Source organism: Cyprinodon tularosa, unplaced genomic scaffold (assembly GCF_016077235.1).
Source record: "Cyprinodon tularosa strain WSP-4 unplaced genomic scaffold, ASM1607723v1 ctg279, whole genome shotgun sequence".
Classification (NCBI taxonomy): domain Eukaryota; kingdom Metazoa; phylum Chordata; class Actinopteri; order Cyprinodontiformes; family Cyprinodontidae; genus Cyprinodon; species Cyprinodon tularosa.
The window spans coordinates 233,606-247,388 of record NW_024038984.1 but is presented as its reverse complement, the minus strand read 5'-3'; the positions used below and the strand labels follow the sequence as shown (position 1 = coordinate 247,388).

Here is a 13,783-nt window from a genome sequence, read left to right as displayed (position 1 = left end):
TTGTATCCTTTCCTAATTTAAGAGTTGTTTTACACATCCAATATTTTGTTTGAATTTTACTAATTTGTTGTGAAAATAAGGTTAAAATGAGTGAACTTGAGCTGAAGAAAACACTTACCAAAAGATAATCCATATTACACTCTATATATGTGAATGCAAAAGTGCTTCTGGTTAAACACATTTTTCAGCAGTAACATGGCAAAGACAGGTGTCGGTCCTGTCACTTTCGATGACCCGTTATGATGCAAGTATTGTTCCAATTCTCCAGATATTTTATTCGCCTGTGACCTGCGCACTCGAACCATAAAGTGCATTCTATGTGCGCACTTTATAGAGGTGCTTAGGTATGGGAGTGTTTAAACGCCACACTTACGGCTCAGTGTGAGTATTGGGACTGTCGTGGGAATCCTGTAACTACATGAAGGCAAAAAAAAATAAAAAATCAACGACGGCTAATTAAGGTGCTTCTCAATCTCGCGATACCAAGTAGGTTCCTAATTTGTGTCAACGGTGAGAGTTTTCCCATTCTCGCGCGGTTTAGGAATTTTCCCACGGTTGTTGTTTTGGCTAATGCTTTCTGTTAGTCACCCCATTTCCACCCTTCCCTTTTACCCCTCCCACCTATCTCACCCTTTTCTTCCATCACACCTCCCTCTGTCACTCTTCTTTCTCAGTATGTTTTTATGAAGCGGATTGGCTATGCACAGAGTTTAGGGGTGGGATCTCGCGATCGTTGGATTTTGTTTCCAAGGGGGAGGGAGGAGGGGAGATTCGAAGATGGCGCCCGTCGTGACGGGGTAAGTAGAAATTTGGTCATAATGTGGTTGAAAATGTCAATTTAACATTTATATGAATAGCCCCGGATTACAGAAATGCTTCTGTTCTGTTCTCTGACGTAAGATTTCCTAAAATGTTAGTTTAGATAAATTAATAATGTCGCCCGGTACAGCTTGTGGTTGCTGTGTCAGTTTTGCAAAACTACTTTTCGTAGCATGCTGCTTCTCTGTTCCTCGTGACATTTTTAAAGATTATTTGAAATTATTGCACACTTCTTATGAGGTAACTTTTATTTTTTTCATTTCAAGACCTTCTTTTCCAGCGCTATTTCCATATCTCTGGCTTTCTTTCGTTGTTTTAGGTTCATTACTTTCACTTTTCTATTCAATCACAACAACATCTAGCTCCATCATCACATGTACATCTCTGCAATATTTTAGTATTTCAGGTAAAATAATCGTGAACGGACGGTTTTGCTATAAATGTGAACTGTTTTGGAATAGTTTCAGGGGCATTAAGTCTGTTTTGTTTCTGCTGTACACTAAAACCTCATGTACAATGCATCAGATCATGTTATTGTCTTGCAGGAAGTTTAGTGAGCCACATCTGCCCCGACGTTTAACGAGGTAAGGATAGAACTTCAGCTGAGTCCTACTTTACATATTTTTCACTACAATTTTTAACAGGTCTGCAGATCTTTATATGCAAGTGCAACTACGTAAACAGACATGACATTGTACTAAATGACCTTAGTGCTGGAATTCTAGAGAGAGACTTATTTCAATCTGAAAAACTCACACAAAGAGAAAAGACAATTAGAAGAAATTTATTGATACAATTACTTTGTCTTTGGTGCTCAGACCTCGGCAGGAAACATAGCACTGAATTTTGATAGATATGCATGGACAGGAGCAAAGAAAAGGGCTGTTTCCCCCCAGGCCTGAAACTGGTGGTTGAGTGGAGATAGATGAAGTTGGTCAGTCTGTAGACTGCTGGTTAGTGAGACGGTATGCTGAGCTTTATGGGGAGATCCAGTGGACTGCGTGAGCCGATGCTAGAGCTTCACTCAGATGGAAGTCCAGTTTGAATAACACAGGTTTAGAGAACCTATTCATGATGAGCAAGCATGAAGTGACAGAGGAGAGGAAAAACTCCGCGTTGGGAAGAAACCTCGGGCAGAACCAGGCTCAACATGGCGGTCTTCTGCCGGACCGGTTGAGATGAGACACGGAATGTAGTAAGAGTCCGGAAGGAATGACATTTTAATGAAGTTTTAACTACGATGGTGGAGGAGATGGGTTGAAACGGGGTCATCTGAATGAAGTCACACGGCGCACCCAGCGGCAGACAGGATGGGATCGGATGCCTTTTAAGAAGAGCTTTGGATGCCAATTGGCTTTTGTGGAGGTGTGGTTCAAAGCTGATGTGTCGTAGGTGGATGTAGGAGAGCAGTTTCTTCAGTTAATCTTCTGCCAAGGCTCCATTTCTGAGAGTGATGTCTTATTATTCTCTCCCCTCTTCAATTGGTAATGTTTTAATCGATAAATTCATTGTATTTAAATAGACTATCTTAGTTGGAGCAGGTTTTGCATTTATTCAATTTTTGGTGCAGCATCCGCTTGCAGATTCAGAAGGAAAGGTCCCGCTAATAGAGGGCTTGGATTCATTCTTATGACTCTCCTCTTCTCTCTGACAATTCTTATTTTCTTCATGGTTTAAGTCAGCATAACCTCCTGGCATGGTACAGTGATACAATAGTCATTAAAGCAGGTGTTCCCACTGGAAAATTGAATTGCTATATCCATAAAGCGTGTCATTGGAATGATGCATTAAATTTCCTGGTAAATGGCAGCTGAACTTGGACTTGATAAAACACATTGGATCCGTAACGGCAACTTTTTATCCAACTTTCCTTTAATATGCTTTTATACTAACCTCTGCAAACAGGCAGCTTTTTGGAAATGCATACAGTTTGAGCTGTAGTTTCTGTAGCTCCTCTACAGGGGGCCAAAAGCATTTGGCCAAACACGTCTCAAGTCAGTATAATTGTGTGCATTTTACTGTACAAAATACAATTTCTGTGTTCAAAAGTAACTGATTAATCTCATGTAAGATTTAGAACTTGTACAGAGCATGGAGTTCATATTTTGAAAAGAATTAAGAAAAAAAAATGACATTCTAGTTCACTAAGGTGGAGTTGTGTAATGCAATTTGCCTATTGTCATTTAACAGATACCCATCTTTTATTTCAGAGAGGCAATGAGGACCTACTTAAAAGAGAAACAGGATCAAACAGTGCTCATACTGCATGCTAAAGTGGCACAAAAGTCTTACGGAAATGAGAAAAGGTCTGCGTGAACCTAACTATTTCAAATAGAGATATTTCCTGATCAAAATGGATATAAGGACCTTTTTTCACTAAAAGTTTGTACCCATTAGGTTTTTCTGTCCTCCGCCATGTGTGTATCTGATGGGAACGGGTTGGCAGAAGAAGGTGAAGGAGTTGGTGAAAGATGGCTGCTCTGAGCAGGAGGCCCAGCCTTATGTCTTTATTGGGATAGGCAGCAGTGAGCAGGACATGCAACAACTTTTTCTGGAAGGAAAGGTGAGTCACAAATTATAATATACGATTCACTAAGAGCTCAAGTGCCTTAGGCAGATACTTTGCTACATTGGTATCCAGAAATTTCTGTTTATTCTATTTGGATTAATATGATAGATAAGAGGTATTTGATATATTTTCCATTCTCTGAACTAGAATAAATAAAAAAAAGATGGATACTTGCATTAAAGAAGGGCACTTGATGGGGAAGCTGTTGTCGACTGACTTTCTCCGGAATGTTGTACTGTTGAGCAGTTGCATTCTGTAGTCGTAAAGACATTGGGGACTTTCTAAAAGCTACAGGCAGTTGGATTTTCCTTCATGTCAGTAATATTTATGGTTGACCTAAAGAAAGTTGTTAGGATCACTGTGGAGAAAGCTAATATAATTTAGAGCCGGGGAAAAATGTTGACATGGAGTTTTGTTCAGCCTATTATCTCTTTTTCACTTTAGCTGACAGGAACTTTTTAATGGGTCCTGTTGGCTTTGTTTTGGTATTGGCATTTATGAAGAGCATTATAGACATAAACCTTCTGCCTTAATACATGTTGAGAACAGCTAGTAGGTAAATGTACAAGCTGAGTGGAAAAGCCTGTATTTAAAGAGATTCACAAAGAATACATGTACTTTTCTAGGCATAGACCTGAATACTAAATAATGTATATTAAGAGATTAGAATTACATGATTAGTTTTTTTCTACACAAAAACAAAATCATAGTTATTCTCATAAACTAACAGGCCAGGCAAGCAGAGCTTTAAACAGATAAGCCAGTAGGCATTTTGTAGCTGGGAAAGCTGCAGAGATCCTCGCTTTAGGTTGGAACATTACTAGGCAGGATCGATTACAAAAGAAATTGAGAAAGTTCGGTTTTTAAGAATAGTGACAAGAAAAGATATTAAGAATGGTTTGGATCAAAACTGTGTTCATACATATAAGAACTGTCCCAGGCATTTTTTTAGATTTAAATAGAAATGAGAGTCCTGGTGAGACTCGGTAGTTTTTGCTTAGACTCTTTACTACCAACCTGTCTGAGCTATTTTACTAAGCATGGGCGGAACTGTTTAACCACCCCCCCCAGTTAGTATTTGTTTAAATCAGATGGACTTAATACAAATTAATTCATGGCCCATTTTCCTGAGTTTTATTTGCTCTTGATTCTTTCCTTTTTCCTACCCCTGACAATCATGCATAACTTTTTTGTTTTACTACCAATACTTAATTAAATAACTACATTGAAGTTAATGAAATTAATTTCACAGCTTGTAGGGAAGCTAATGGAGGATTAACAATTGTTATATTCCCAATAAAAGTTTTTAATCTCTGTTATAGTACCGAAATTTAAGAATTTACCTATAACGACCCGAAATGTATCATGAATCATATGCACTTTTATTACTTATTTTGTAATGTAGAATGTAAGAAAAGCTTGTTCGAGTGGTATTAGTAGAGAATAATAGTCAACAAAAATAGGTATGAGAAAAACTGACCCATGTATTATTAATCAACAGGTTACAGAAACTTTAAACAGAGACAAGAGTATTCCTATCAGAATGCCAACATCAGAGATTGTAGAGATAATCCCATATTAGTTTTTTTGGCTACATTCAGACTGATATCTGATGATAATATTGGATCGGAACACCCCTAACTACACCTATGTTTGCTTTTAAATAACTTGTTCTTTTAAATACACGAAAGATAAAAAGAATCAAATTAATTTTATCCTTTCTCTTCTTCAGAACTTCTGCACAGCTAAAACATTGTATATCAGTGATACAGACAAAAGAAAGCACTTCATGCTGTCGGTGAAGATGTTACATGGAAACAGTGCGGATATTGGAGTTTTTCCAAGCAAGAGGATCAAAGTCATTTCCAAACCCTCCAAGAAGAAGCAGTCCCTTAAAAATGCAGATTGTGAGTGTCACACAACAGAGGTGGGAGATCTGAAGCCATCTGTCATGTATTTGTTCTACCCAACCACTGATCCAGGCAAGTCTGTTTTGCAGATTGGCCTTACCTGGTTGAGTGTCTGGGTAGAACAAATACATGACAGAGATTACTTGATGGCTTCACACCTCTTAGACACAACCACCCTGGCCTGTATTGATGTGATCATGGGGAGAACCTTTGGTTTAAGTCTCCTCTTTGTTTTTCACCAGTGTGCATAGCTTCTGGGACTAAAGTAGCCTTGTTCAACCGCCTGCGTTCCCAAACAGTCAGCACCAGGTATCTTCATGTGGAGGGGGGTAACTTTCATGCCAGCTCCCAGCAGTGGGGGGCCTTTTACATTCACCTGTGTAAGTCACACTTTTTTTTTTGTGGGGAGTTTATCCACTTCTTTTTAAAGGGTGAATAAATGAATGAATGTCTATTCATTCAAAATTCTATCTTAAATTTTTTAGTGGATGACGATGAATCTGAAGGAGAAGAATTCACCGTTAAAGATGGCTACATTCACTACGGTCAGACGGTGAAATTGGTCTGCTCTGTTACTGGCCTGGCTCTGCCCAGACTGGTATGCTTGGCTATTACGAATGTGTCCTGAAACACAACCCTTATTCTTAGTTCGTGTCACTGTTTGCATCACCTATTTTCATGATGGATGTTTTTGCCGCGTCAGATCATTCGCAAAGTGGACAAGCAAGCAGCTCTGTTGGATGCAGATGACCCTGTATCTCAGCTTCACAAGTGTGCCTTCTACCTAAAAGATACAGAGAAGATGTATCTCTGTCTTTCACAGGAGAGGATCATCCAGTACCAGGTGAGGAGATGCATACCTGTGCATACATACAAATGTGTTTTAGAACATGTGTCTGTTTACATATTTATTCAGCTTTAACAACTCCAAGAAATCCATGTGATATAGATGAATTAAAGGGAAGAAAGTACCATCCATCCATCTTCTTGTGCTTATCCTGGGTCTGGTTGCAGGGGTAGCAGCCTGAGTTGGGCATCCCAGACTTCCTTCTCCCCCAGCTACTTGGGCTAGCTCATTCCTGGAAATCCCAAGGCGTTCCCAGGCAAACTAAACAACATAGTCCCTCCAGCTTGTCCTGGGTCTTCCACTGGACAGGAGACATCCTGACCAGTTGCCCAATTTACCTCATCTGACTTTTCTCGATGTGGAGAAGCAAAGGATCTACTCTTGAGTCCTTCCTAGATGACTCTGCTTCTTCTGATTGAGTTCTTTCTTCATCATGACTGACCGATATTCTAGGTCTTGTTCATTGATCAATAAAGACCTGGAAATACTGACACTCCTTCACTTGAAGCAGGACATCCTCCCCATCCAGGAGATGGGGAGGTGTATAAGGGAGATGTCTACCCTTTTCCCGCTCGAGACAACGGAGGCACTGATCCTCATCCTGTCCACTTCACATTCGGCTGTGAACCGCTCCAGTTAGAGTTGTATATCATAGCCTAATGAAGCCTGCTGTACCACATCATCTACAAAAGGTAGAGACGCAATTTCTGGGTTGCTTTTAAAAAAGCCATTTTAATTTAGCCCTAGAAGAACCGTTTCACCATCCTATCTCCAGTATAGACACAGACTAGCAGTCACCCTTACTCCGTGCTCGGCCAAGCTGTCGGACCACAGGCTCCTCTGATTCCCCTCTGTTATTCTTCCACCTACAGCAGTTAGCCTCTAGAGGTTAGCCTTGGCTAGCCTTAGCCTCTCGCTGCTCATTCTCCCTGGCGGGCTGAGCTCAGAATGCTGTCTCACCTTACCTCTGTCTTGGTGATTCGTCCCTGTTTTGGGCACTCTTGACTTAAGCCGGGCATACACTGTACATTATTTTCAATTGTTGCATGCAGCTACAGCTCAAACTGTACAACGAAACTGCAGGGTTTAAAAGTCCAGAGCTCAAGATGCATTTTCTCACACTGTGAGGCCTGATGCTCTGATTCGACCTTACAACGGCCGACTGAATTTTAAACATGTTAGATTTTCTCCCGACCTTACGATTCCTGATCAGGAGGTGGTCATGAGAAGCTGGTCGCCCCTCCCTAGCCCCTATACACCACGCGACGCAGGATCAGGCTAAAAGCCGGCCCAAACTATTCTCGAGTCGTGTGAGAATTGGCCCTAAAAGGGAAAAAAATCGTACAATATATGCCCGGCCTAAAAAAAACCTGGACCTAGCACAAGACAACAATGCGTGTCTGTTCAGAGAAAAACGCATCCACAACACGATAATAATCCACCAATAACAAAAAAAAAACACCTGTCAGAGCAGCTAACAAATGTAACAAACAACTGAATAAATAAGTGCAGATCTTTTTTCTCGCAACTTTAAAAGTGTGCTTTATTAACAATTTCTAATCTGTTCCAGGGTACTACCTGCCCCAAAGATTCTCGCAAGGAAAATATTAACGACGGTGCAGCGTGGACTATCATTAGCACCGACAAAGCAGAGTACACATTTTATGAAGGCATGGGTCCTGTCCCAACACCGGTTAGCCCTGTCCCTGTTGTGGAAAGTCTGCAGGTAAACACAGATCAGACTTTGATTGGCACAGAATTCCAACCTGTAGATTTTGTTCATCATCCAGAGTGTGTGTTTTTTTTTGTTTTTTTTTTTTATCCATTTAGTTAAATGGTGGAGGAGATGTTGCCATGTTGGAAGTGACAGGACAGAACTTCACCCCTAACCTCCGAGTATGGTTTGGAGATGTGGAGGCAGAAACCATGTACAGGTAAAAGTGTTCGCCAGTGTGTAGCAAAGGCTACGTTCACAAATCTTTTTGCCCACATGCGACCTGGATCTGATTTTTTTTTTTTTTTTTTTTTCATGGCAGTCTGAACAACACAGGTCCGATTTTTTTTCCAATCCGACCCAGGCCACTTGGCTATGTGGTCCTGAATCTGATACGCATCTGATCTTTTCAAATGCAACCTGTGTCTGAACGGCCAGGTCGCTTTCATCCTACCTGAACACCATTATTAACTGACATAGCTCACTATTCTGCTTCTTGCTACACAGAAGCGGCAAGAAAAACAAACATGTGGCAGACGAAGATGCGGAGAGCAATATTTTTTTTAACAATCTTGAAAAGTTTGAGGTTTTAAGGTTTGGAAAGATCGCTAGATGCGCTCCAGCACTACATCCATGTTTACTTAAGTAAACACGAAGCACGCTGGCTTGTGACGTCATTGCGTTCTCTACTGTGCATGCAGGACACTGAAGCTGTATGAATGCAGTTTACACAGGAGATCTCATACAAGTCGCATATATTTGGAAATGTGAACGGCAGTGCAAAAAAAATCGGATTTCACAAAAAAACGGAATTGAGCATTTAGACCTGCAGTGTGAATGTAGCCCTAGTATGTGTGTGGCCAAGTATTTGTTACCTTGTGTGGACAGTTTCCCAGTAATACCCTAATATTAATAGTAATAGTCAAATGTTCCCCATGAGGAAAAGTTGTATTATTGGTTGAGTGTTAGGATTAGGTATGAGTTGGTATTTTCAATTCAAAATGTCAGTTAACAAAGCCTTGTTTTGGCTTAGAAAACATGAAAATGTTTACATGCTTTAGTCCCGTTCTTCCGGTTTAATTAGCAAATTAAGGATACATAAATCCTTAATTACACGTGTGCACACCTTTGTTTTTTAATGCAGACTCATTGTGTCTACTCATTCAGGTGTGGGGAAAGCATCCTCTGTGTGGTTCCAGATATCTCTGCCTTCAGGGAAGGTTGGCGCTGGGTTCTGCAGCCAGTTCAGGTTCCCGTCACTCTGGTCCGCAACGATGGGATAATCTATCCCACCGGCCTGACCTTTACCTACACCCCCGAGCCAGGGCCTCGCCCTCACTGCAGTGCCACCGGGATCATTCTTCGATCCAACGGCAATGCTTCCTCATCACCAGCATCTTCCTCTTCACCGTCATCCTCAGTGGGTGGACATGGGGATGGCCACGGAGCGAGCAACAGCAGTGATTCAGGCATATTGGCACTGACGTAGTCAGCAATTGTTTGTGGTTCTGCTCTGAATGACTGTCAGGAAAGGATGTGTAGATTTTCCAAAGAGGTTTTCTTGGAACTGTTAATCTGCACTGAATTCCAGAAGCTCTATATTTTCAGGGCCACTGTGAAAACAAGGAGTACTTAAGAGCTGGAAAAGGACGCGTTCATAGTAAAAGCTCTTAACTGACTTTGGCTTCAGCACCCTCTGGTGGAGAGTTATGGACATGAGCCCCACAGACTGCTATTCCAGATCATCGTCTAAAAGACAGGGATTGTGCCTTCTAACGCTAACAGCTGGATTTGTTAAAATGTGTTTTTTACTCATTTGGGTTTCAAAGATGTCTTCCTTCTGCTTTTTACCATTCAAATCTCACTTTTACTGAACAATCTTTTTAACTATTCTTAGAAAAGAAAGATATGTAAAGGTAACATAGTTGTTACAGTCTATAAAGACTTATGTTATTCAGATTCTATTTTATAAACTCTTAAGGTACATTTGACGTGTTTTTTGTATGATACAATGTTTTTAATTTTGTTACCAAATAATGTGCTGTCTGTTATAATTCCTTCTTCCTGTTTTCTCTCAATGTGTCTGTTTCTTGTATTTCTTTAACCATCTTACTACAACTGAAGTCTCTTTACCTCACTGCTTATTGCATGTTTGCTGTCAATAATAAATATAACAATTTTATCTGGTAAATAATGAGCCTTTTGTGATGTAGTAGACCTGATGCCAGTATAGTGTTGAAGATATTTTCTTAAAATCAGCCCACAGCAGCCAACAGTAGCTTTAACTTTAAAACTGATCATAACTTGTCAGAATTTTAAGTATATTTTTTATAATGCTTCCAGTAAATATGTAGGTATAGTATGTTTATAGTTTTGTGTGCTATGTGAAGCAATATACCAGGCTTAAATATCTTGAATTCCACTGAGCGGTGCATTTACATTTCAGGTTAATTGCGAAATGATGCCATCTCTTATTAAAGTTACATGTGGAGTTAAAGCTACAGTGTGTAATAATTACAGGGATATACAGTCAGAAATGTAATATATTATACATAACTATGTTATTTATCATCATCTACGAGCTCAGCCTCTTAACCTTAATATTTGCGTTGCCTTAGAATTCGTTATTTATAATTACATAGAAGCGGGTCTCGCAGCCATGGAGGCTGACATCTTTGCGCTACGGCAGCGCAGAGCCAACAAACTAGCGATTGCGAGATCGCCCATTACGCTCAAAAGTAACTACGGCAAGTTGAGAGAGATGAACTGAGACGGCACTGAACACACAGACTAATGAAATACTATCTGTAAAAGTATCTATGTAAACAAACCTCATCACTTGAGAAGGTAGGTGATGCGGACGTCGTGGAAGACATTTTGTCCCGTAACGCTCGCCGTACTGTTGGGGGGGAGAAGCTGTGTGGGGGAGATGTTCATGTTGCTGCAGTCTGACCGCTAGATGTCGCTAAAAGTTACACACTGTAGCTTTAAGGTACTAAATTTTTATTTATCCATCGGCATCTTTGTCACTTTCCCTTTTAAACATTCATTCCATTGGAATGAAAAAAAATCAAATTTAACTAACACAAATCTAAAACTTTTTTTTCTCCTTCAGGCAAATGTGTTTTGTTAAGGGGTGTGGTGTGTTTTTTTTTGTTTTTTTTTTTTTCAGACGGCAGAATTCAATGCAAGTCTTTTGCACCAAGAAGCAGCAACACACATGCAGATAATAACAGCATCCTTGTCACATTTAGGCAGTAGGTATGATGCTCTATTTCTAAAATGTCACTATTAAGTCTGGTAGAGAAAAGTTCCACCTCTGTTTTGTTTAGGGTATATTTGGGAAAAAAATATGCTCTTTTCTTACATCAGTTGTTTTTTGGAACTCTTATTTTCCCTGGTATGTTGCTAGGAAGGCTATGCTCCTTTGTAAAGGCTTTCTAGAAACCCAAAGTCTTAAGAGACGGCTTTGTAAACCTTTATAGGTGTCATGACTTTACCAGCATAACATTTTGTTTGGTAAATGATCGGTAATAATTTTTAGCTCTTATATATTATTTTATGTTGACCGACAGATTGAGTTTAACTGGTCTGTTTCCCTGCTTTAGCAGTGATCAGGCGGAATGTGTTGCAGCTGAAATTTAACTTAATTTTCAAAACAACTGGAGTTAATATTTGACACCATTTGTTTACTGTGGTTACTTTTTAAAGTATTAGATTCGATGTAAGTTTTTTTTCTTAAATATCGATTCTTCCTATGAAACTCCGTTTTTATATTAATTTCATATAGCTTTTACATATTTTTAAGAAATATTTTAGAGGACAGAGAAGGCAGAATAATTAATAAAAAAATAATAATAGAAAGCCAGTGGGCATTGAGATGCAGTGTTAGAATAAATAATGATGGCTGATTTTTATTTTGACAATCTGTGTGGAGAAGGATCCTGCTCAGGTTATAATTTTCCACTAAATCCAGTGACAACTGAAACAAGTGAACAATGAAATCATTGGTAATGTAGAAAGCAGCTATTCCAAAGTTGCATTTCTTAGTGAAATGATCAAAGTTAATTGTAGTAATTTGTCAGGATGATAACTATATTTTAGGAAAAAGGGGCAAAAAAATTGTCCTAGTAAATTGGTAATGATAAACAACTAATTAAAAATAAAACACTGTAGATTTATAGAAGAAAATGTTTTATGTGAATGTCATCAATGAATGAATTGAAGAGTACAGAAAACCCACAAATGGGCTATGTGCCTTTTTGCTGAGACTGTTAATTTTTCCAATTCTGAGATATTTTACAGGTTTCTCTATTTAATTGGAAAAATATTTTCAATTTTTTTGTGCCAATTTGAAAAGTAAAAATATTTTCTGTATAACAATTTCTGCTGTTTTACCAACAATCTCTTAAAACCGGATTTCAAGAGAGGCATGTTTAGATCATATATCCATGCTTTCTCTTAAAACATTAATTTTACATTATTTTTAGACAATCCTGTGTGCAGCATGTTTGATTATTTGCACTCCTTATAAAACATTTTTTCAATCAGTTAATTTATGTTTATTGTCAACTACAATTTGCATTGTAATTGAGAAATCAGTTTCAGTACAAACCGTTTATCACATACATGGAGGGGGGGGTTTACTGAGGCCATGCGTGCCAAAGAACGCTCAGTGAAATGGTCACATTTCCTGCTGATTCGTGTCTCATCCATTATTGTGTCCCAGCCATGTTAGGCTAGGATGTTCTGCATGGTTCTGAATACAGCATCGTTCTGGTTTAAAGTATGATAAGTCATGAGATTTAAGCTGAAACAGCCTCACCGTGTCACCAAGCCGGCAGATTTATCCCTCTGGGGTTTATGGAAGAAGAGCCTTCTTCTCGTGTTATGTAGTTTGTGTTCTTTCCCTAAATAGTACCAGAAAACATGTCCTCTGGTTTCTGTGTGGAGCGGTTAGGTTTCCCAGGCAGAGCAATTAACAGATAAGTTATTCTTTGTGCAAGTTTATGTTTATGCATTTAGCAGACGCTTTTATCCAAAGCAACTTACAAAGTAGACACAATGTTACAGTTTTCATCAATATGACAATAAGAAGAAAGGCTAAAGGTTCAATAAGCTAATTCTTTTCAATGTGCTCATGATTGTTCCTACACAAACTAAAGGATTAGATCAAAATTAGTGTTCATTTACTACAATGCAGATTAGCTGATCACCGAGGCTGATAACTAGCCCAAGACTGAGAACTGTAATCTAAAAGAAAAAAATGCAACACCATATTATGAAGCTTAGAAATACATAAAAGGGAATTGCAGGTGTTGCACTAACCTTCCCGTGTTAAATGCCTTCTGTGAAAGAAACGGTTGAATCGTTCCCACCCAGAGTCATTTTCTTATATAAAAGCAAAGTACTGTAAACAGCCGAATTTCTACAGTGATTGCTGTTTAGTGGAATTTCACCTCGCCTTTCTGGAAATTGTTTATGTACAGGATGGATCAGAGGTGTTGCACTTCCTCCAACTTTTTTTCTTGTTTTCTCTGTCAAAGAATATCATCCAGTAAAAACAAAATTTAGGTTAAAAGCTGAATGAAATGGTGCTTGCATTTAACTGCTGTGAGATTTTAGAATAATTGAGTAATGCTTTAGTCTTGGGTATTGCAGGAGTAGCAATGAGCTTCAGCCATCATATAAGCTATAATTATATAAATATATACACACAGTTATACAGAAGATGATTTTTGATATACAGTGATTGCCAGACTTTGGGGACTCTTTGGGACTAAAAACAAATTGAGTCAGAAAACGCAGCATTATGCCTACTTATTTCTTTATTCTACAAGACTTTTAGCAACTTATAAAATCTATCTGAACTCAAGTGCATTAATTTATACACAAAACTCTTGTTAAACGCCTCATGGGCCACT

The 13,783-nt window shown here is 39.0% G+C and overlaps 1 protein-coding gene across 1 annotated transcript; it reads left to right on the top strand.

Moving 5' to 3' along the window:
• The first annotated feature begins 567 nt into the window (after positions 1-567).
• LOC119786779 (recombining binding protein suppressor of hairless-like) lies at positions 568-10,050 on the top strand. Its single transcript, XM_038290321.1, has 11 exons — positions 568-797; positions 1,365-1,403; positions 3,030-3,125; positions 3,217-3,382; positions 5,121-5,295; positions 5,541-5,678; positions 5,784-5,896; positions 6,002-6,142; positions 7,716-7,871; positions 7,976-8,079; positions 9,027-10,050. Exons 1-11 carry the CDS (start codon positions 778-780, stop codon positions 9,346-9,348), a joined length of 1,470 nt encoding a protein of 489 aa, XP_038146249.1. The 5' UTR covers positions 568-777; the 3' UTR covers positions 9,349-10,050.
• Positions 10,051-13,783: the final 3,733 nt, after the last annotated feature.

Coding starts and splice junctions, on each gene's coding strand:
- LOC119786779 (XM_038290321.1), top strand. CDS start 778: ATGGCGCCCGTCGTGACGGG. Junction 3,383..5,120: donor AACTTTTTCTGGAAGGAAAG/GTGAGTCACAAA, acceptor TCTCTTCTTCAG/AACTTCTGCACAGCTAAAAC. Junction 5,897..6,001: donor GCCTGGCTCTGCCCAGACTG/GTATGCTTGGCT, acceptor TTGCCGCGTCAG/ATCATTCGCAAAGTGGACAA.